Consider the following 21,400-nt stretch of genomic DNA (forward strand, 5'->3'; position numbering starts at 1 on the left):
GAGGGAGGGAGGAAGGGAAGAAGGGAGGGAGGGAGGAAAGATAGGCAAATGGACAGATGGATGGAAAGATAGATATAGATAGGAGAAAGAGAATGAGAGAGAGGATATATTAGAGGGAGAGAGAGAGAGCTTTGCAAATTTTAAAGTATTACATAAATTCCAGTTGTTATTATTGATCATGACTATTGACACAAACACATGCAAGGAGTTAAGAAACAGTGTTTATTTCCTTTTTGATACAATGAAAGATGTTACTTAGACCTTTAAAATAAATAACCTGACCAATAAAGCTTATGAATTCCTGGATATGATGACTCCATTAACAGTGGCTCATTGCCCTGCTGCTTTGACTTCTCACAGAAGGAAGGAACCAAGGTAGAACTAGTTTCCCAAACAATAAGGATAATCAGAAATCATAGCCAAAATGAAAAAAAAATCCATGTGCGATTTATAAAAGCCATTCGATATGACACAGTGCTTTGTCATGCCCATCCAGCAATCCTACATTGACAGAGATTTACATCACAATATCAAGTCAATGCAGCAGGTGTCTTCATAAGCACTCTGGCAGCCATCTCTTTAGAGTTGGAATGGTGATCTGAGAATTGGGCTTAACTAGATGATGAAGACAACTGCTGCAACTGAGGGAAATCAATGTCTTTTTTTGTTTGTTTGTCTATTGGCTTGGGGCCCCGGGATACAGCATCACATATGAATATAGCACACTCTAAATCAGGGCTGCTGGTGACAGGGATGTGTCTTTATTTAAAGGGCTCTGGTTTTGCTAACTTTGTCTTTTTTTTCCTCTTGAGGAAAAGACCAAGTCTTCTCGTATAGCACCATCGTTCTAAATCTGATTGTCAAGTACAACTTTAGTAACAATGTTAAAAACAATAATGAAAGTCTTCCGCTTGCTCAGCGGCATTGTGTACTGCTCCTCAGTTTTTTTCCTTTGCCATCAGTTATGTGTGGAAAACGGTGATTAGTCACTAGTCCTGTCACTGATCTGGCCCTTTGCTGAAAGCACGCTGGCCAGCCTGAACTGTACAGGAGGCTGGCTCACAGAAACCAGGGGGACCAGCAGGACCTGGAGGGCCAGGGACCCCAGGAATTCCTGCAGGACCGGGAGGACCTCGTTCTCCATCTCGTCCTTCTTTCCCATAGCTTGCTGGACCTGGATCACCTGGGGAGAGAAAAGAAGGAGAAGAAATATTACATATATACACACACATACATACACATATATGTTATTGGTTTTGGTCCTATATTTCATACCCATTTGGGGTTTTCTTGGCTAAAAATTAGAGGGGTTTGCCATTTCCTTCTCCAGTTCATTTTACAGATGAGGAAACTGAGGCAAACAGAATTAAGAGACTTGCCCAGGATCACACAGACAATAAATGTCTGAGAGACCAGATTTGAATTCATGAAGATGAGTCTTCCTGACTCCAAGCCCAATGCCTTATCTGTTGCACCATCTCTCTTTTTTCTTGCTCGTGGGGCTTCTCCAAATTCCCACATGTTTGTATGCCTATACAAATATATTTATGCACGTATGCTCACCTACAGAGACACATATAGGTATGCAAACACATGTGCAAACTGGAGCAGCCCTGTGAGCAAGAAGAAACAGAATGGACTGAATCCTTTCGATTTGCCTTTGCTTAACTTCTTCGGTACAGTATTTGCTATATCTGGGTGCTTAATAAATGATTACAAAGGAAGAGGTCTATCCCTGCCTATGTTGAAGAGAACCTTTCGTTTTCATTGATTCTTAGAGATGAAAGGGCTTTGAAAGGGAATTTACCCAGACTCCTAGCTCCTACAGAAATACTTTCCATGACGTCCTTGCTGATGCTCATTATCCAGTGATTACTAGAGCACTAAATGCACTTCCCAGCGTGTTTCATTCCCCCAAAGTTTTAGTCATTCCTAGGAAGTGTCTTCAGAGATACGTCCATTTATAAACTATTTTGCAAATCTTTAACCTGTCCCAGAGGAGGGCGGAAAACGGCGCCTTTGGCTCTCTACTGGCATTCCTCCTTAGCTCCTCCCGGGCACATTTGTAAGACTCAAAACTTAATGACTATAAAGTATCGAATGAGAGTACCAAACATCCCAATATTTTTGGATGTCCGAGTTATTCTCCTTGCCGGCGCTGGAGGGCAGCATTGGGCTATCATCCCTGGATCCCAATTTAGGAGATTGGATTCTCAGGAGCCTTCTAGCATAGTTAAGCTTCCCAAATGAAAGGGGTTGTTGGCAGAAATTTTGTAAATGCTTTTCTATATCAGATCAGGCTTTTGAAAATTCACTGCTTGGGTAATATTATTTTGGGTCCAGAGTCTCTCTCTAAGGACCCTGAGGGTTTCCTATTTGGGCTTCGGGTGGTACGGGATATTATTCAGTGACCATTGAGCTTAATGATCAGTTTTATTTGAAGAGACACTGTATATTTAAGGAAATTGATGTAAAAAGCAGTTTATTCGAACTCCACAAAATAACTAAAATATCAACAGATACAGAAAGCACCTATTGAGCATTTTAAGCTTTACTACAACCTGGTACTCTTTTTTTTTTTTTCAAAATCAACATTTAAAAGGAAAATTTGTCAATCAGAACATTTTAACAGTTGAAATAGCTTGTAAAATGCTAACGACCAGTAGCCCTCAAGTCTTAGATAGCTATAACCTATAAATGAGAGGCTATTGAAGAAAAGAAGGAAGAGGAAAAGCGCATGGCCAATGTATTACTCCATATTTCATAGTGATCCCAAATTTCTGATCCCTGCCTTATCGTCCTCAATAGGGAGATTACATTTATGCTAAGAGAAGCACTAGGAACCCAGCATTCAGCATAGCCTCATCTTCAAATCCCAAATATGCAAAAAATGATTCATGAACAGACTAAAGAGAAACAAACAACTGCCACCATAGACATCAACCACCATTGAGAATAAGAAAGGAAAAAAGAGGAGTCCACAAAACCCAGAAACTAAGGCAGCAGATCAGTGTTACTCTGGGTGTGAAAGCCTAGTGCAGGATTAAAAATGATAAAGAAAATTTTAATACCTCTTATTTCAATCGAGCAAGCAGGGATTTGTTATGTATCTCCTATATGTCAGGTACTACACTGGGCACTGGAGCCTCAGAGACAAAAATGAAACCATCCCTGCCCTCAAAGGATTTATAGTCATTGAAGTAACATATTCTATTTGGATGCTGGTGCTCTGGAATTTTCAAAATACTCCCCCTAAGGGGGAATCATGAATCATGTAAATGTGGGAAAGTTTTCTAAATTTAAAAAAAAAGGAAAAAATACTCTCCCTAATATACATTTAGCCTGAAGAACATTAAATACTTAATCAATTCTGATGGACTATTTTATCTTCACAACAACCCAGTGAAGTATATAAAACAAGTGTTAATATTTCAATTTTATTATTTTTTTTTAAATATTTCCATCTTAAAGATAAGGAACTTGAAGCACAATGAAGCGTTTGGTCCAAGATCACACAGACTGTTAGTGGCAGTGTTGGGGCTTGAATCCTTGTCTCCTGACTCCTAAAATAGCCCCTTCCATCATACTATGCTATATAAATTTATAAGTTATAAACACAAACATTAATCTCTCATCTAAATTAGATAGCATGGATACTTAAACTCTAAGAAGGTGCCCAGTTGGAAGGTTAAATATTTACAAGTTGTGGAGAATTTTAACAGAAACTAAGGGAAGGTCAAGAAATTTGGATCACAGATTTAAATCCAGAAGGGACCTCAGAGGCCACCTAGTCTAACTCCCTCAGTTTATAGATGAGAAAACTGAGGATCAAGGAGGCTGGCTGACTTGCCTGAGATCACACAGGTGGTAAGCATCAGAGGTAAGATTAGAAAATATATCTTGTGCTTCTGATAAAATGAGATACTATTTATAAAGCACTTAACAGTGTCTGACACATAGTAGACACTTTATAAATGCTTCTTCCCTTTTCTCCTTTCTCCCTGCTCTGCCTCTAGAGTTACTATACAATAAGAGTAAGATTTATATGTTAGCTAACAAGCTTAGCTACAACAGCTAAGCTTAGTAATAGTTTTCGGATACACAAACATAAAAACAATGATCAGATATTTTATCTTTAGCACAAGAATTAGTTAGAGGTCCAACTAACTGATATATTCTAGACACACCCCTGCAAAAAGAATTGAAGGTTCCTGGCAGTCTGAAAGTGTCCATTTTTATTTTTTAAATGCACTTATTTTATTACCAAATATATGGCATTGTTTCACTAAGACTTTCATTCATTCCCTTGATATTTTTAACTTTTTGTTCTTTCAGATGAATTTTATTATTTTTTCTAGTTCTATAAAAAGAATTATTTGGCAGTTTGGCATGACATCGAATATATAAATTAAATTAGGTGGAATTATCATTTTTATTATATTAGCTCAGCCTTTCCATGAGCAACTAATATTTTTCCAATTGTTCCAATTTTCCAAATAGATCTGACTTTGTGTGATAACTAAGATTTGAAAGCTGCTAAAAGTGGTAATTCTTTTCCTCTAGTCCTAAAAAGAAACTGAGACTAGAAGGGACAGAGTGAACATACAGGCTCCTGGACTTCAGGGTTATAATATTAGGATCATCCTCAAGGGGAACATGAGTGGAAGGAAAGGTCAGCAGTGGAGGAATTCAGCAACTTTGGATTGGGAAGGGCAGAAGTCACATCACTAATTTGAAAGACCTAGAGATGAAAATAGTGGTTATGTTCCTTTACTTTGCAATGAAGTGTCCTTTGAACTCTATTTTGAGCTTTGAGAGACTGTAGATACTTAGTCTAGCTCTTCATTTTTTAAATGGAAGCTATTGAAGTATAAGCGAGTTATGTGACTTGGCCAGGATCTCAAAGGTAAAAGAATGAGGGCTTTAACAGCTTTTTCTGGTTCCAAGCCTTATGTTCATTCTACCTTACCACAGTGGCCTCTTTTTATTTGTGATTGGGAAATTAAGGTCTTTTTTTTCCTAGAAAGGACAATTGGGATATTTGAAGTGAGAAGTAATGAAGATAAAATTAAGTACATTCACTGCTTGATGATAATGGAACAAACATTCCAGCAAATGAAAACGGTGAAATTTCCATAGAATGTCAACTTCTTGAGGGTAGGCCCTATTTCATTTTTGTCTTTGTATCTCCAAGTGTCTAGCAAAGAATCTTGAATGTAGTAGGAACTAAATAACTGGGATAATGATCAATAATTGTAAAGTGCTTAGTTAGCATAGTGCCTGGCACATAATGCTTATAAATGTTAGTTATTATTATTGTTGATATTAAGTGATTGTTGAATTGGATTGGATTTTACTTTAGTGTCAGAAGATGTAGATTCAAATGTCCAGTATATCATGATCCTTGTGACTCCCTGGGGCATAACACTTAATTTTTCTAGTTTTATCATCTGCAAACTGGGGAAGTTAGGCTAAACAGCATGTAAGAGAATTTTCTCCCCAGTAAGCATTACCACAATAATTATAGAGGATCACCACTGAGGCCAGAGAGAAAACAAACATAGAAATGAGAATTAGAGATATTTAAAACAAAGAAAGAAATAAGAGTTGGAACGAGCCACAGCAGTCACCAGTCCAACTCATACACAAAAGGAATCCTCACTAGAAGATCCTCCACAAGTAATATAGCAGTTAGAATGAGAGTTCCTTGAGGAGAAGAACTCTTTTGGCATTTCCTTATATCTCAGGTGACTGGTACAGGGTCATTTAAAAATGCTGTTGACTTTCAAGGTGAGAGGAAACCCTTTATCTCTTAGGGCAAACCCCTCTACTTTGGACAGATCTGATTAAGATTTTTTTCCTGTTATCAAAACTAAATTTGCATCTTTTTTTCTGTTTTTACCCATTGTTCCTGTTTCTGCCTCCTAGGGCCAAATAGAGCAAGTCTAAACCTTCTATATGGCAAATTTTAAAATATTTGGTTTGCTATCCTGTTCCCCTGGGTCTTCTCTACATGGTTCCTTCAACTGATGATTACATAATATGGACTCAAGACTCTTTACCAACCCAGCTGGACATTTGCCAGCTTCTCAGTACCCTTCTTAAAGTAATGGCACCCAGAAGCAAGCACAATACTTCAAAAGTAGGAGGATTCCAAAGAGAAGAAGACAGAGATGAGAAATATGAGAAGGGAAATGGGAGAGAAAGGGTGAGGGGGAAAGAGAAATAAATATCAAGAGTATAAGAGAAGCAAAGTGACAAAGAAGGATGCACAAGGAAATAAGTGGGAGATGACGAGACATAGAAGGAATGGAGGAGGAAAGGAAGAGACAGAAGGAGAAAGGAACAGATGTGAAGCATGGAAACTGGAAAGCTTCTCCATATGTTCCTACTAGTAAAATTAAAATGCTGAAAATAAAATCACAGAGAACACAATTTTAGATTATTTTTTCTTTAAAATAAAAATGAGGAGATAGAGAAAACTCGAACATAGTACCTTCTACTTCTATATCCTATGATCTCTTGAAATATATGAAGAAATCTTTTTTTCACAGACACTGCAGAATCAATTTTAGGGGGTTTTGGAATTGTCACAATCTTGGGAGAAGGCATTTCACCCTATGGCTTGGGAGAGTATCTGATATGTTAGGAAACACATTAATGAAGTCTCTATGTGAAGAACTGGTTCAGGAAGAACTCAAATGATCTTTAGTTTTTCTAATCCAATGCCCACCCACTTCTTTCTTAGGACTCATGGTAGAGTGATATTAAACAACTCCTTCAGCCATCTTTAGTCCCACCTTATGCTAGGTTGTCCCAATAAGCCTTCCTTATAACACAAATATCCAATTTGTATTTTAAAGCAGGAGCTCTAGAATTTACTGGCTGGATGGCTGGATAATTCATTGCCTCTCCTCTGAGTTTCAGTTTCTTAATTTGTAAAAATGGGGAGAATAATGCTTGCACCATCCACCTCATATGGGTGTTAAGAGAAGCCATATAGGATTATGGACTTGGTAAAGCCTTTATGTAAGGGAGCTGTTATCATTTTTTACCCCATTTGATGTCCTGGTAAATAGAGACATCAACAAGAAGCAACATAATATACTAGATAAAGACCTGCCATCAGAGACAGGAAGATCTGGTTTCAAAGTTCAGCCTTTAAACCATACTGGCTATGTGACCTTTGTCAAGTCACTTAACTTCTTGGAATTCTTAGCACTCTACAACACTGACATATTTAGTAGAGTCTCCATCCCTATCTCACAACTAAGCAAATGGAATAGATACCAATAATAGAGGATGATGTTATGAATATAAGTAATTAGGCCATTTACTCTAAATATTAATTGTAAATACAACTAGGAAAAAACTAGTTTCAAGAGCTGTAATGTAGATATCATGGGTATAAGTGTCTTTCTTCGCCATTAGGCTGTGAACTCCTGAGAACAAGGTGGATTGCTTTTTAAATTTTTCTTTGCTTGGTTTGATTTGGGTTTTGATTTTTTTAGTTTGGTTTGGTTTGATTTGAGGTTTTGGTTTTCCTTTGTATCCCCAAATTGAGCCTAGTGCCTGGCAAAAGTAGACTTCTGGGAAATGCTTGTTCACTTAAGAGTAGACGGCATCGATATCTCCCTCTTACAGGAATTACCAACTCTAGGAAGGTAAATTCCATTTCTTTTCTTCTCTTTTCATTGCCTTATACACTGGATCAGATGATGCTAAATAATGAAATGTGTAGCCCTCTTATCAGTTCACGTGAAAGCAGCAGAATTCTTCCTCCTTTCATCAATCACCAGGACCCTTGGCAGTCCTTAGTCAACATCTTGAAGGACCCATGAATCAACAGCTATCCAACAGTAATGCTTGTTCTACTTCTAAATTTATTCATTTTTTAAAATGCCATTTTAAAAAGAAGAGATTATATCGCCAAGGGCAATGGGATTATTAAATTAGAAGACTGACATGAGCTTAACCTCGATGAAAACCAGGAATGATGAAACTACATAAGCCTTCAGCAGTTTAAAATAAAAGAGAGAGCAGCATGTTTCTGTCATGTAAGTTTTCAAAGGCCAATTTCCCCAAATTCCTAATTTTCCTTCTGCTTTCTACACCAACCTCTCTGGGGGGAAAAATGGATGCTTTGGGATTCTATCTAAACTAAAGTTGCCACAAGAGGATCTAAAATAAAAAGGCCCCTGAGCTGGCTGGGTGCAGATGCATTGAGTCATGATTCCTCCTCAGGGGCCTATTGATCTTACGCTGAATTGTCTCTAGGCCTTGCTCTGGTGCTCCCATTCCAGAGTGGAGGCAATGAATCAATTCTAAATGGAGTGATAGCTTTACTATAATTCCTACTGATATTTACCACTGGCAGCAGCAGCAGCGGGAGGCTGCCGCTACCCTGGTAACATAAGCACCCAGGCTTCCCCTCACAGTCTTCTGTCACTAAGAGGCAAAGAGTTCAGAGCAAACCCCATGGCTGCTTTTTTAATCTACTGTCTTTCAAAAATGAGAGTCATAAAATCATCGATTTAGAATGGATTTAGTCCAGCATTCTAGCCACCACACCAGGAGGCTGTAAGGATTTACTTGAAGCAAGTTATAACTTCTATTTGTGCATATTAGCCATTTTTGCTACAAAATGGAGTGAAAACCAAATTAATGTGGATGATTGGTGATAACTCCCACAGAGCTCTGCTGAAGGTTACCTTTCTAGTGTTCTAGTGTTTGGGGGATAAGGCAGATAGTATTACAACAGGGAAATTGTTCATGTACTTTGCAATACAAGGGGCAAAGCTTCTGGGCCTCAGTTTCTTCACCTGTAGATTGTGAACAATTATAGCAACTACCTCAAAGATTTGTTGTGAGATGCAATTGAGAGAATTTATGTAAAGCAAATCACTACATAAATGTGGGCCATTATTTTGTGTCCACAATGACTATCAATTTCAGACCTCTCTATTCATTTAAGGATTATAGAAAAAACCTTTAAGTTAATATTTTGTGTTACTTTATGGAACTAAGTAATAAAATGCCATTTCTTTTTAAATGGCCAATAATTCATACTATGTACTAATTGATTGCCCTTTCCCCAATTCATTTGAATTAATGTGCTATTAGTCTACATTCTCCCTCACCATTTCTTCCTTCCTTCCTTCCTTCTCTTTTTTCCTTCCTTTGTTCTCTTCCTCATTCCCTTCCTCCCTTCCTTCCTGTCTTTCTTTCTTTTTTCTATTTCTCTCTCCCTCTCCTTTCTCCCTTCTCTTTCTTTCTTTCTCTGTCCCTCTCTCTCCTTTGTCTCTCTTTCTCCCTTCCTTGCTTTCTCTTTCTGTTTCTTTTTCTTTCTTTCTTCCTTTTTCTATTGCATGTGGCATTAGATGCCTTATAATATCTTTCAAGTATTTAAAATGGTTTAAAATAAGAGATACAAACATTCACCCATCACTCCCAAGAAATGGAACTTTGCGTACTGGATATATATATCATTCTTATAATGAAAATAATTATCTCCATCCCCATATTATTACCTGGGAGACCAATTGATCCTGGCAAGCCTTTGGGTCCTCTTCCAGGAGGTCCTCTCTCACCCCTTTCACCCAAGTCACCTGCATTAAATTACACAAATGTTATTTTTCCACATATATATTTTTAGGGACAGGAACTTACCTGATTATGCCACTGAAAGTCAGAGAGTTAGTGAACATAGAGTTATTGCCAAACCAGATAGTATTTTAAATATATTAAGATTCCTGCAATGAGGCTCTGTAATGCAGAGGTGTCACAGTCTCAGCCTTCAATGAATGCCACCCAATCTGTAGCAATCCAGGTATACATTAATTGTGATATTATTTTAAGAAGTATTCAAAAACTTAACTCTTATACTGCTAATGATTGATCTCTGCAATCCTGAGTCAAATTGAATGTTGACCTTGCCAAATCACTAGCCCTTCCCTAAGGCCGCACCCCAGAAGAGAGTCAGTTATCTCAGTCTCCTTACTTCTCCTTCAAGAATCAATTAACATAGGTATCAAACATCAGTAGATACCTTAGGCCAGATACACCCTGGATACTGATCTTAACTCTACCTATTGTTTCTGGTTTTGGTAGTTTGCATTTTATGATGATTATCTCATAATGTTAATGTATCAGGCCACTGGTCTCTCCCCTTCCCCCCATACTGTTGTAACCCCAATAAAATGTGACAAGAAATCAGCTAATAATAAGCTCTTGATCATCAGAGCTTACTAGCTGTCTGTCTGTCTACCTTATGCAAAAACTTTCTGTGTCTGCGTGTCTTTATTCTCGCCTTATATTCTCTTTCCATTAATTCTTAACCCGTAACCCATTTTCACTCAGTCCTTGGTTCCCCTTTCTGAGTGTCCAACCCACTAGGAATCTTCGTGAAGCTGCTGGACGGCTTCACAATCAAACTAAAATATAATTGGAGGCTTCTGGGTTAAGATGGCGGCAGAGTAGAAGCAGAGTGCTTAACCTCTCCTAACCCATACATATAGGACTCCTCAAGAAGACATAAAAATAAATCCAGATGAACAAAGGGACCCCACAACAGGGTGCAGCATTGAAGGTAATTGGGATCGGGGCATTTCCATGCTATAAGGGGGTGAAATAGCTCTCACTAAAATGCGAGCTGAGCAACCCCTTCCCCCCCACTTACCACCTACAGTGCCAAAGCCAGCTGAAAAGAGTTAGAGCAAGCTTGGGGAACCCATTAAGTCCTTGGCAGCTACCTGGGGTCACCAGAGCCTGCTCCTGAGAGCAGCAAGACTTAAGACCCCAAGAGGCTAAAGAACACATGGACTTTGAACACAGATCCTAAGTGCAGGCACAGAATTAGATCTTGAGCCCAGATATGGACACGGACCTTGGGTGGGGACCCAGTGCAGAGGGGTGCATGACTATGGAAGCAGCGCCCTGAGACTGTTAAAGGAGCTTCGGGCAGAGGAACAAGCAAGGGGACCACCAGGAGGCTTGACCCTGAAAACAACTAGACCTGAGACCTCAGGAGCCTAAAGAGAGCAGACAGACCCTGAGTGTGAGGATAAACCTGAGAGGGCACAGGGCCAACAATGGCAAGCCAGAGACAAGAACCCCAAAAGAGAAAGATCAACAAGAAGAAATCTGTAACACTCGACAACTTTTACACAGATAAAATCCAGACAACAGAGCAAACAGCAGAGAACAAACAAATAATCATATCCAAACCTTCCCAAAATAATGAAAACTGGTCACAAGTTCTTGAAGAGTTCAAATCTGAGATGATGAGAAAGATGGAAGAGATGTGGCGAGAGAAGTGGGAAATAGCTCAAAAGGAAATTAACAGGTTAGAAGACAGAAACTCCCAATTGGAGAAAGATGCCCCAAAATCAAACGAAATGGTAAGCAAATTGCAAACCAAAATCTGGCAAGAAAATAACAGTTTAAAAGGCAGAATTTCACAGTTGGAAAGTGAGGCAAGTAAATTGAAGACCAGAAATGACCAGATTGAAAAGGAAAACCAGTCTCTAAAGGCTAGAATTGAGCAATTAGAAGCTAATGATCTCTCAAGACAGCAAGAGCAAATAAAGCAAAGTCAAAAGACTGATAAAATAGAAGGAAACATGAAATATCTCAATGAAAAATTGACAGATCAAGAAAACAGGTCTAGAAGAGACAATCTGAGAATCACTGGTCTCCCAGAAAAAGCAGAAATTAATAGAAATTTGGACTCCATACTAAAAGAAATTATTCAGCAAAATTGCCCTGAAGTTCTACAACAAGAGGGCAATATAGACGTTGAAAGGATCCATAGATCACCCTCTACACTAGACCCTGAAAAGACAAGCCCCAGGAATATAATAGCCAAATTCAAGAGCTTTCAGGTAAAAAAAAAATTTTACAAGAAGCCAGAAAGAGACAATTCAGATATCAAGGAGCACCAATCAGGATCACACAGGATCTGGCAGCCTCCACGCTAAAAGACTGCAAGGCTTGGAATATGATATTCAGAAAGGCAAGAGAACTGGGTCTACAACCGAGGATCACCTACCCAGCAAAACTGACTTTATACTTCCAGGGGTGAGTTTGGGCATTCAACAAGATAGAAGATTTCCAAGTATTTGCACAGAAAAGACCAGGACTAAATGGAGAGTTCGATATCCAACCACAAAAATCAAGAGAAACATGAAAAGGTTAATAAGAAACAGAGGGGAAAGAAAGAAAACTCTTATTTTTTTAAATTTACCTCTTTAAGGACTTCAATAAGATCTAATTATTTGTATTCCTATGTGGAGGAATGTTATGTGTAATTCTCTGTAGTGAACTCTATTCACTATTATAGTAATTAGAAGAATTATTCATAGGGAGAGGATGGAGTACTAAATGGTCTAAGATGATAAGGGGAGTGAGAAAGAGGGGGGTGAATAATAGAGGACACCAAAAGAAATTTGAATGAATAAGAAAAATAGGATATTCTATTACACACAAAGAGGGCATGGGAAGGGGAGGGGATGAATACTATTATAAGAAGGAGAGGAAGAGAGCATTAAGAGGTAATATTTAAACTTTACTCTTAGTGTAATTAACCCTGAGAGGGAAGAGTAGCTATATCCATTGGGATATAGAACTCTATCTAACCATACTGAGAAAGTCAGAAGGGATAAACCAAGGGGAGCAGAGGGATAAACCAAAGGCCTGGAAGCCAGTATCTTGTTGTCATTAGCAGTGTCTTCCTTATATGAGCATAAACTATACAGACAGTCCCTGTCATTGCTAATCTCAAGTGACTTTTTTTTCTATCTTCTTACATTATACAGGAATATTCTGCAACAAGAACAACTTTTTCCCCCTTTACCCAATTTTTTCATGTCAGGTTCATTTACTATCAGCTCATAATCTACCTCATTTGACAATCAAAAATAATGAACACTATGCCAAAAAAAGAAAAGGGAAACTATAAATACCACCAGTCACTACATAGTCAACTATTCCTGTAAAGTTTTCTGTAACATTAAGGCAAATTTTAAATAATAATAATGATACTTAGGATTTATATGTCACCTACCATGTGTCAGGTAGTCTGTTAAATGCTTTACAAATATCTCCCTTGATCCTCACAATATACCTGGGAGGTGGATGTTATTATTATTATCCCCATTTTACAGTTGATGAAAAAGGCAAATTAAGGTCAAGTGACTTGCCCAAGTATCTAATATAGGATTTGAACTCAGGAGTCCCTGACTCCAAGCCCAGAGTTCTATCCAGAGCACCATTCTATCTGTGTGTGTGTAAGTAAAATCCTCATTAACATTAAGGTGAAAGTTTATATCTTCATGGTATTTCTCTTTTAGTTGTACTCACTCTGGTATAAGAATTTTTCAGAATGAAATGTCTAGCTTTCAAAATCATTTTAATTAAGAGCCCAATTATATAATGTAAGTACAGGAGAAAGAAGCCTCTTTTTTCAAATGAGCTCCAATCTTTTAGATCTGGTTATTTTCCATAGATAGTCTAGATGATGATGTTACATTAAGATATTACAATTATCCTTTTAAAAACTAACAGCCAAGTAGCTACTTCAAAATTAGCAATTTAAATGTCACATCAGCGTCATTCTGGAAGCTTGCCTCCAAAGGAACCAGCATTCACAGGAGACAGGAGATGGAAATTATACATTAAAATGTTTTCAAATGAATTCTAAACTCTAAATTTATTTCCATATTCAGTCTTGAAGACTAAATTGACTTTCTACAATGGATTGTAAGAAAGGAACTAGCTATCTTTGCTGCCTTAATATTGTCTGTTTACCATTAAACTAAAATTACCTGATAATGAGGTTGTGTTACATCGACTTTAAAAGACTGGACCACATTACTTCAAATTTGCTGCAAAACAGGAGAATAAGGCTTCCATGTGGCATAGGGCTTAAATTCTAGACAAGCCCTCTTTTTAGGATCATGTAAATCTGACTCAGAATAGGACAAGAACAGTAGATATTCACTATCTCTGCTTCATCCAAACAAGATATGTCTTAGTTCTTTGAATGTGATGACTCTGGCCCATATTGTTCACCATACCTGGAATGTTTCTCTCTCTTTCTCTGTTCCTTTTCCTCTTTCATTCTATCATTCTCTATCTCCCTATCTCTCTGATCTCTGTCTGTCTCCATCCATCTAGATGTCTCTCCTTCTTTTACTCTCTTTTTCTTCACCTGATGAATTTGTATTCATCTATCTTTTAAAAACCAGTGTATAGAACTGGAATGACCTTCAGGAATTGATGCAGAATGAAAGGAGCAGATCCAGGAGAACATTGTACACAGAGACTGATACACTGTGGTATAATCGAACATAATGGACTTCTCTCCTAGCAGCAATGCAAGAATCCAGAGCAAGGCTGAGGGACTTAAAAGAAAGAAAAGTAGCCACATTCAGAAGAAGAACTGTTGGAAGAGAAACACAGAGGAAAGACAACTGCTTGAACACATGGGATGATGATTATTGGGGATGAAGACACTAAAAATACCTCCAGTCCAACTATCAATAATATGGAATTAGTGCTTAATCAATGATACATGTAAAACCCAGTGGAATTGTGCATTGGCTAAGGGGGATAAAGGGGAGAGGGAAAGAACATGAAACATGTAACTACAGGAAAATATTCAAAATTAAAATTAAAAAAAAACAGTGCAGGGGGCTGTGGCATTGAGAAAGACATAAAGTTGAGTTAAGATATAATTCCTGCTTTTCTGGAACTTACAGTCTAATAGAAAGGTAAAACACAGCTATAAAATAATATATGCCAGGTGAATTAGTGAGCTGCCAAAGGGTACTCCATGAGGTCAGAGGGAGAAAATTATTATAGATCGTTGAGAATGGAGATGGACTAGGGAAGGCTTCAAGGAAGAGGGGATATTTGAAATGATTTAAAAATACAAATGAATAGGAATTCATCAGGTGAAGAGGAAGATAATAAAAGAAGAGACAAAGTCAGAAGGAGACAAGAGAAAGAAATATTGAGAGAAATAGAGAGATGGGGAGAGAGAGATAGTGTAAGATAGAGACAAAGACAGAGACAGAGACAAAGAACATTTCAGATGAGGGGAACAAAATGGGCTAGAGCCATCACATCCAAGGAACAGAGACAAATCCAGTTTGGATGAAGCACAGAGTGCAAGAAGGGCAATACAGCTCAAATTTTAGACTGCTGGGCTGATACTAAATTGTGGAGAGCATTAAGTATAAGACAAAGGACTTTAAACTTTGGTAAATAATAAGCAGCTCCTTGAGATTTTTGATCAGAGATATGGCATGACCAGCTCTACAGAAAAAAAGGGTTGCCATTCAGTCATTTTTTTCCATTTTGTCTGACTCTTTATGATACTGTTCAGAGTTTCCTTGGCAAAGATACTGGAGTAGTTTGTCATTTCTTTCTCCAGCTCATTTTACAGATGAGGAAACTGAGGCTAACAGGGTTAAATGACTTGCTCAGGGATCTAGTAAGTGTCAGAGGTCAGATCTAAACTCACAAAGATGAGTCTTCCTGACTCCAAGCCTGCCACTCTAACCACTGTACCACCTCACTGCTCACAAAGAAAAGAGGTAAGAAGTCTAAACAGGAAATACCGTAATGGTCCAGGAAGGTGATAAAGAGGACTTCTAATAAGGTGGCAGCAGTAGAAATAGAGGGGAGAATCAACAGAAATTAATAACTAGTTGGATAAGTGAGAGGTAGCATCCAGAACAGAAGCCAAAGTTTCCCTTTCTAGAATCTAATCAACAGATGTTTCTTAAGATAGGTCCAAGGTGAAACTTGCTCTGAGTAAGAGATGTATGGGTATACTGATCTCAAAAAGAAAAACTTTCTGAGAACATTCTTCAAAACTTTAAAAAGTCCTTGCCCATCTAGAATTTCTATTTTGTTCACATCTTTGCAAGTTAAAACTGACATCCCCATTCTCTGTGAAGAGATTAACACTGAAGGTAGTGTTCTTCACAGTTATGATAGAACAGGAGGTTTTTTTTTCAAATATGAATCTGCATATTGACACTTCTGTTTGACTCACACTGAAATGTCTAGAAATAAAGATCGTATCTAAAGGATCTTAAGGTCAATATAATTAAATTTTTTAATAATATTAATAGCTTGAAGGACTAGACCTATGCTCATTTCAGAAGCAAATGCACTAAAAAATGACTAATTTAGGACTAAAAGAAGTGATACCAAATTCTCCCCATTCCCAAGAGTCTGAAGCCTGCTTTTATGTACCTTCTGTTCCTAGTTCCCATTAGCTAAAGGAAATTTTAATTGCATCCATGAATTGGATGGGACCAAATAAGTCCCCATCTATTAAAGGGAGCTGATAAAAGTTCATTTAATATAAATTTAGTGGTGGGGGTGACATATGGTAGGCACTTAATAAATGTTTACTAAATGAATGATTGAAGAACAGTGAGATTACTGTTGTGAATTCTCTCAAGGTCAGTTATTAAAAGTTCTTCCCCTAAAAGGTAATAAAGACATAAAGTACATAGAAAACATGTAGCTAGAATACAGGTACAAATGGCATGTATCTTCATTCTAAGATGTCTTTATATTACTATGTTAAATACGTCCATGAAAAACAAGGTAATTTACAAGTATTCTTAATCTAATGGACTTTGATACTAATTTCTACTGACTTCTAAAGCAGATTACAGCAAATCTCCCATAAAGGAGGGGGGGAAGGCAGAAGAGGAAGTGTTTTGGGGGCTTTTTCTTTCTTATATTTATTTCCTCTTTATTTTTTTTTTTGAGGAGATGTTAGGACATGGCCTCATCCAATTACAGTGCACTGTACAAAGTCTTTCAGTCCTTGTAAAAAAGGACTCCTACAAGGAGTGCTTTGAGGAGAGTTTCTAAATAAAGTGACAAAGTGAGAATAAACCACAAGTTAAATATTCATGAAGTCTCTTCCCTCCAAGTCATAATTCCTTATGAATTTGGCTTCGAAAATCAAGAAAATGACAGTAATGCTAAAATCTATATCTCCTCTCATTTGGAGTGCCTTGGGCTAAAAGACCTAAACTATTAGTATATGAGCAGATATTATGATATAATGGGGCATAAACTTTGAGGACTTTTAGAATATAGGAGGATTTATGCTTTTAAAAAAAATCCTCAGTTTACAGGCTGTTAAGTAGGGACTTGACAATTCATAAGTAGGACAGGATTATCTCTAAGGTGAAACCTCACTCCCATTCCCTGATCCCATTTTTTGAAGGAAAACCTAGAATAGATTTTGGGAAAGAAAGGACATTATCTACTCTTGGGAAAGCAACTAAAAAAAGTATAAATTCCTGGAGTGAGGAAAAGATCCTTATTGGATCACAGCCTTTATCTTTGGCTGTTTAAAATTCACATCACAAATCAGGAGCTCATTTGGAAGAAAAACAGCCATTTCATCAAACTATGCTTGATTTTTGAATTGGGTGTTGGTGGCATTCTATATGTAGAACTTTCTTCTATTTTATGGAGTCCCTTTTTCGCTATTAAACGGGGTTCCTGGTCCCCTCCTGACACCAGATGAAGCTTCATGTCAGGACTGAAGAGAAAAGAGCTTTTTAGAAAGGCACTGCAACCTGACCAATTCCATCACCTCAGCTGTAGAACAAATCTCTCTCAGGGACACACACAGGTATTTTCATTTTTTAAATGAATGAGGATAGGACATAAGGAAGATAATCAGAGACTACCCCCAGATAAAGATCTGCCTCCAAATATTTCCATTTCCTGTTGTCCAAACAAAATGGGCCCTTGCAGATTCTATAGGAATTGGAAACCTGACATGAGTTCCTTTCCTTTCTGAGAAAAGTTGAGTAATTTTTAGTGCTCTAAAGGGCACTAGAAGCTTTCAATAATGTGGTCTGGTCCAGCAGATCAAACTGAGGAAATACCTGATCACAGAGAAATAGAGAACACAGGAAATGGTTTAACAAATGAGCATGGCCTGGCCGCTCAGACTACCTTCTGAGTTGAGTATCTGAATTTACAGCTGAAAACAGGCAAAAGAAATATAGCTATTTTTTCCCCTCAAATAGAAAATGCTTTGGCATCTTCAGGATGAATTCTCGTCTCAGTTTCCTCAATGTACTTTATTGTGGCCAACCTCTGAAAACTCAGAAATATATGGCAATTTGCCAGATTTGCAAAGGTGCCCCAATTAGACTCCTTTGTTTTGATGAGCAGTTTTGCACCTGCAAAAAATCACATGTGTAATTAACTAAATTGCTCCGACTGAGAGCCTGGTTAGCTGACTGCACCGGTAATTCACTCCTACATCCACAGAAGCAGCTCTCTTGCTCCTTGACGATTTACACCATAATATTTACCGCTAATTGGAGCAACACATTAAAGAAATTACTTTGCTAGTTTGTGATGATACATTTTTCAGGTGTTCCTGAGAATGCAGCCCTCGCTCAGGGTCATCCCATGGGGTAACACAGTAGCTCTAGGCTTTATTTTTCTATGCAAACTAGCCCATTTACACACCAACCTAGCACACAAACCTGTGCCAAATGGCAAGCCATCTACAGGTTTGACTTTATGAAGACCTAATGTATTTTCCTATTCTCTTTTCTATAAAATAACAGATCATAGAATATTAAAGCTAAAAGAGACATTAGATAGTATTAAGTCCAACCCCATGATTTTGTAAAGAAACTGAGGCACAAAGGGTTTTCATCATTTTTCCAGATGTACACAATTAATAAAGTGTCTACATTGAGATTTGAACCCAGGTCTTCCTGATTTCCAGAGTAACGTCTCAATCACTACACCAAGCTGCCACTTAAGATAAGTAATTCTCAAAACGGATATTCACCATCATAGAAGGAAGGGTCCAAATGCAAAGTGAAACATACCATTCTTGTCTTTATTTCCTTCGTAATGTTTTTCCTAATGAAAGCAATGTGTCTTCTTCACAACATGACAAACATGGAAATGCGTATTATGTGATAATATATGTACAACCTATTTCATATTACCTGCCTCCTTGGGGAAAGGGAAAAGGGATGAGGGAGAAAAAGAACATGGATTGCAAAATATCAGAAAATAAATATCAAAAAATTGCACTAGTGTGTAATCTTGAAAAAATAACAATTTATTAGAATATATTGAACCACAAAAAAAGATGAGTGGCTTTCAACTGCCTTAAAAAGAGAAAGAAGAGAGAAAGCTCCCATTAAGTAAAGAACTTTAATGTGACAGATCACAATTCACCCATTGAATGGGTGGGACAAAATAATTCTTCCTCTTTCAAAGAGAATAACCACTATTTAAATTCAATGGAGGGGTGTCCCCTTGTAGTAACCTAATAAAAGCTCCTAAAATGAATGACTGAGGAATGCTAGAGTCACTGATGTGATATATTAAACTCAGTTACTAAAAATTTTTCCCCAAAAAATCTGGTAAATAATGATGTGTCAGTTTATAGCCATATACCTACCAGTTATAACTGACTGCTCTATCTCCTTCACTGGCCCATTCTCCCTTTCATTTGGAGATTCTCTGAGAGTCTCTCCTTGATCCTCTTCCCTTCTCTATATACTTCTCTTTTTCTTGGACTCTTAGAAGCAACAGTGTGTATTGGCTCCAAAGCAGAAGAGCAGTAAGGGCTAGACAATGGGGGTTAAGTGACTTGTTCAGGGTCACCCCACTGAAAAATGCCTGAGACCAAATTTGAACTCAGAATCTCTTGTCTCTAAATACACTAAACCACCTAGCTGCCACCTCTATACACTCTTCCTGAGCAAACTACTCATTCTCTCCCATGATATTAAGTACCCTCTCTAAGAAGATAATTACTATATATATGAATCACAGGCATGAATTTTCTACATAATGGTGGTATTGGATTTTATCAAAGAAGACCAGTAGTTTACTGAAGAAGAGAATATATATAGAAGGGAAAAGGGTCAAGGAAAGATATATGTATACATATATATAAAATACATATATATTATACAATATTTTATATTATATAATTTATTTTTATATTTAAAAATAATAAATATATATCTTATAGATAAAATCTAATTATAATATAATAGATTATGTATCTTATCTAATAACAAAGATCTAAAAGATAAAATAAATCTATTTATATATAATCAATCTATTTTTATATAAAAATAAATATATCCATATATATAAATTTGTATATAAGCATATGTATAATTAAATATATATGTATGTATATACATGTCTATATATGCATCTGCATATAGATAAGTTTGTTGTTGTCATTTTCAATCTATTACTATGTTGTATAAATGAAAAATCACTCACCTTTTGGGCCTCTCAAACCCAGTTCACCAGGAGGACCTTTAAGACCTGGGAGGCCACGGGGTCCCATCTGGCCCGGAAAACCATTCTCTCCAGGGGGTCCTGGAGGACCTGGTGGTCCAGGCTTTCCTGGTAGCCCAGAAGCACCTGAGTCAGGTCGCTTCAAGCTAGCAGCCATCAGGGCGAGATGCTCTGTAATGAAGAAAAAAAAAGAACTTTCCAATAAGAAAGTGATTTAAATTAAAGCAAGTATGGATTTCTGGTGCTTAATTTCTAAGTCTATTCATATATCAATAAGTATTTATTAAACACCTACTGTGGATCAGGCACTTTGCTAAGTGCTAGTGATATAAGTAAAATCATTAGAACAATCTCTACTCTCAAGGAGCTTACTGAAAAAAAAAAGCTTCATAACCAATGGTGAGAAATTAATCAAAGCATAACTTCTCCATCATCTTTCTGTTAGGAAATCTCATTTTCTTGGGACCAGCAGTATAATAGGAAGAGCACACAAGACAAATATCAGACTCTTTTGGTGAAAAGAAGGTTGTATAACAGGGGTTGGCAACGTATGGCTCTCAAGCCATATCTGGTTCTTTTGAGGGCCAAATATGGCTTTTTCTGCAGGAGCCATAAAGTCCATTTTTTTTCAGGCGCTGTTACAGAAGCGTGCACTGTGAGCACTGTACAGCTCTCACGAAATTACATTTTAAAAAATGTGGCATTTATGGCTCTCACGGCCAAAAAGGTTGTCAACCCCTGTTCTATAAGAATCAAAACACAGCCAAAATCCTCCAAAAGCCTAGAAATAACTTGGTAAGTGAGCAAGTATGAATGAGTGGCCAGTTATCCTGGATAAGTTAGGAATGAAGGATGAACTACTTAGTATCACTGAGGTACAGGGGTCCAGGTGAGCTCTTGAAAGCTTTTCGAAATCAAAACTCTGTCCAAAAATGAACATTCAAAGTCCACCTCAGACTTATCTCCATGTTTCAGCCATGCCTGTTTATCTTGACAACTAAGAACATTCTGAGAGTCAGGAGGTCTCTTGAAATAGCCTATAATTTCAAGTTTTCTC

General features: G+C 37.5%; 1 protein-coding gene across 1 annotated transcript in view; it reads right to left on the reverse strand.

Moving 5' to 3' along the window:
- Nucleotides 1-998: 998 nt before the first annotated feature.
- The window catches only part of COL9A1 (collagen type IX alpha 1 chain), a 121,040-nt gene continuing 100,638 nt past the window's right edge, over nucleotides 999-21,400 (reverse strand). Inside the window, exons 36-38 of the mRNA XM_044673743.1 lie at nucleotides 20,326-20,514; nucleotides 9,531-9,608; nucleotides 999-1,183 (exon numbers count right to left, since the gene is read on the reverse strand). Coding sequence (XP_044529678.1) covers nucleotides 999-1,183; nucleotides 9,531-9,608; nucleotides 20,326-20,514 — 452 coding nt within the window. The remainder of the gene's footprint in view (nucleotides 1,184-9,530; nucleotides 9,609-20,325; nucleotides 20,515-21,400) is intronic.

This window comes from Gracilinanus agilis, chromosome 4 (assembly GCF_016433145.1).
Source record: "Gracilinanus agilis isolate LMUSP501 chromosome 4, AgileGrace, whole genome shotgun sequence".
Classification (NCBI taxonomy): domain Eukaryota; kingdom Metazoa; phylum Chordata; class Mammalia; order Didelphimorphia; family Didelphidae; genus Gracilinanus; species Gracilinanus agilis.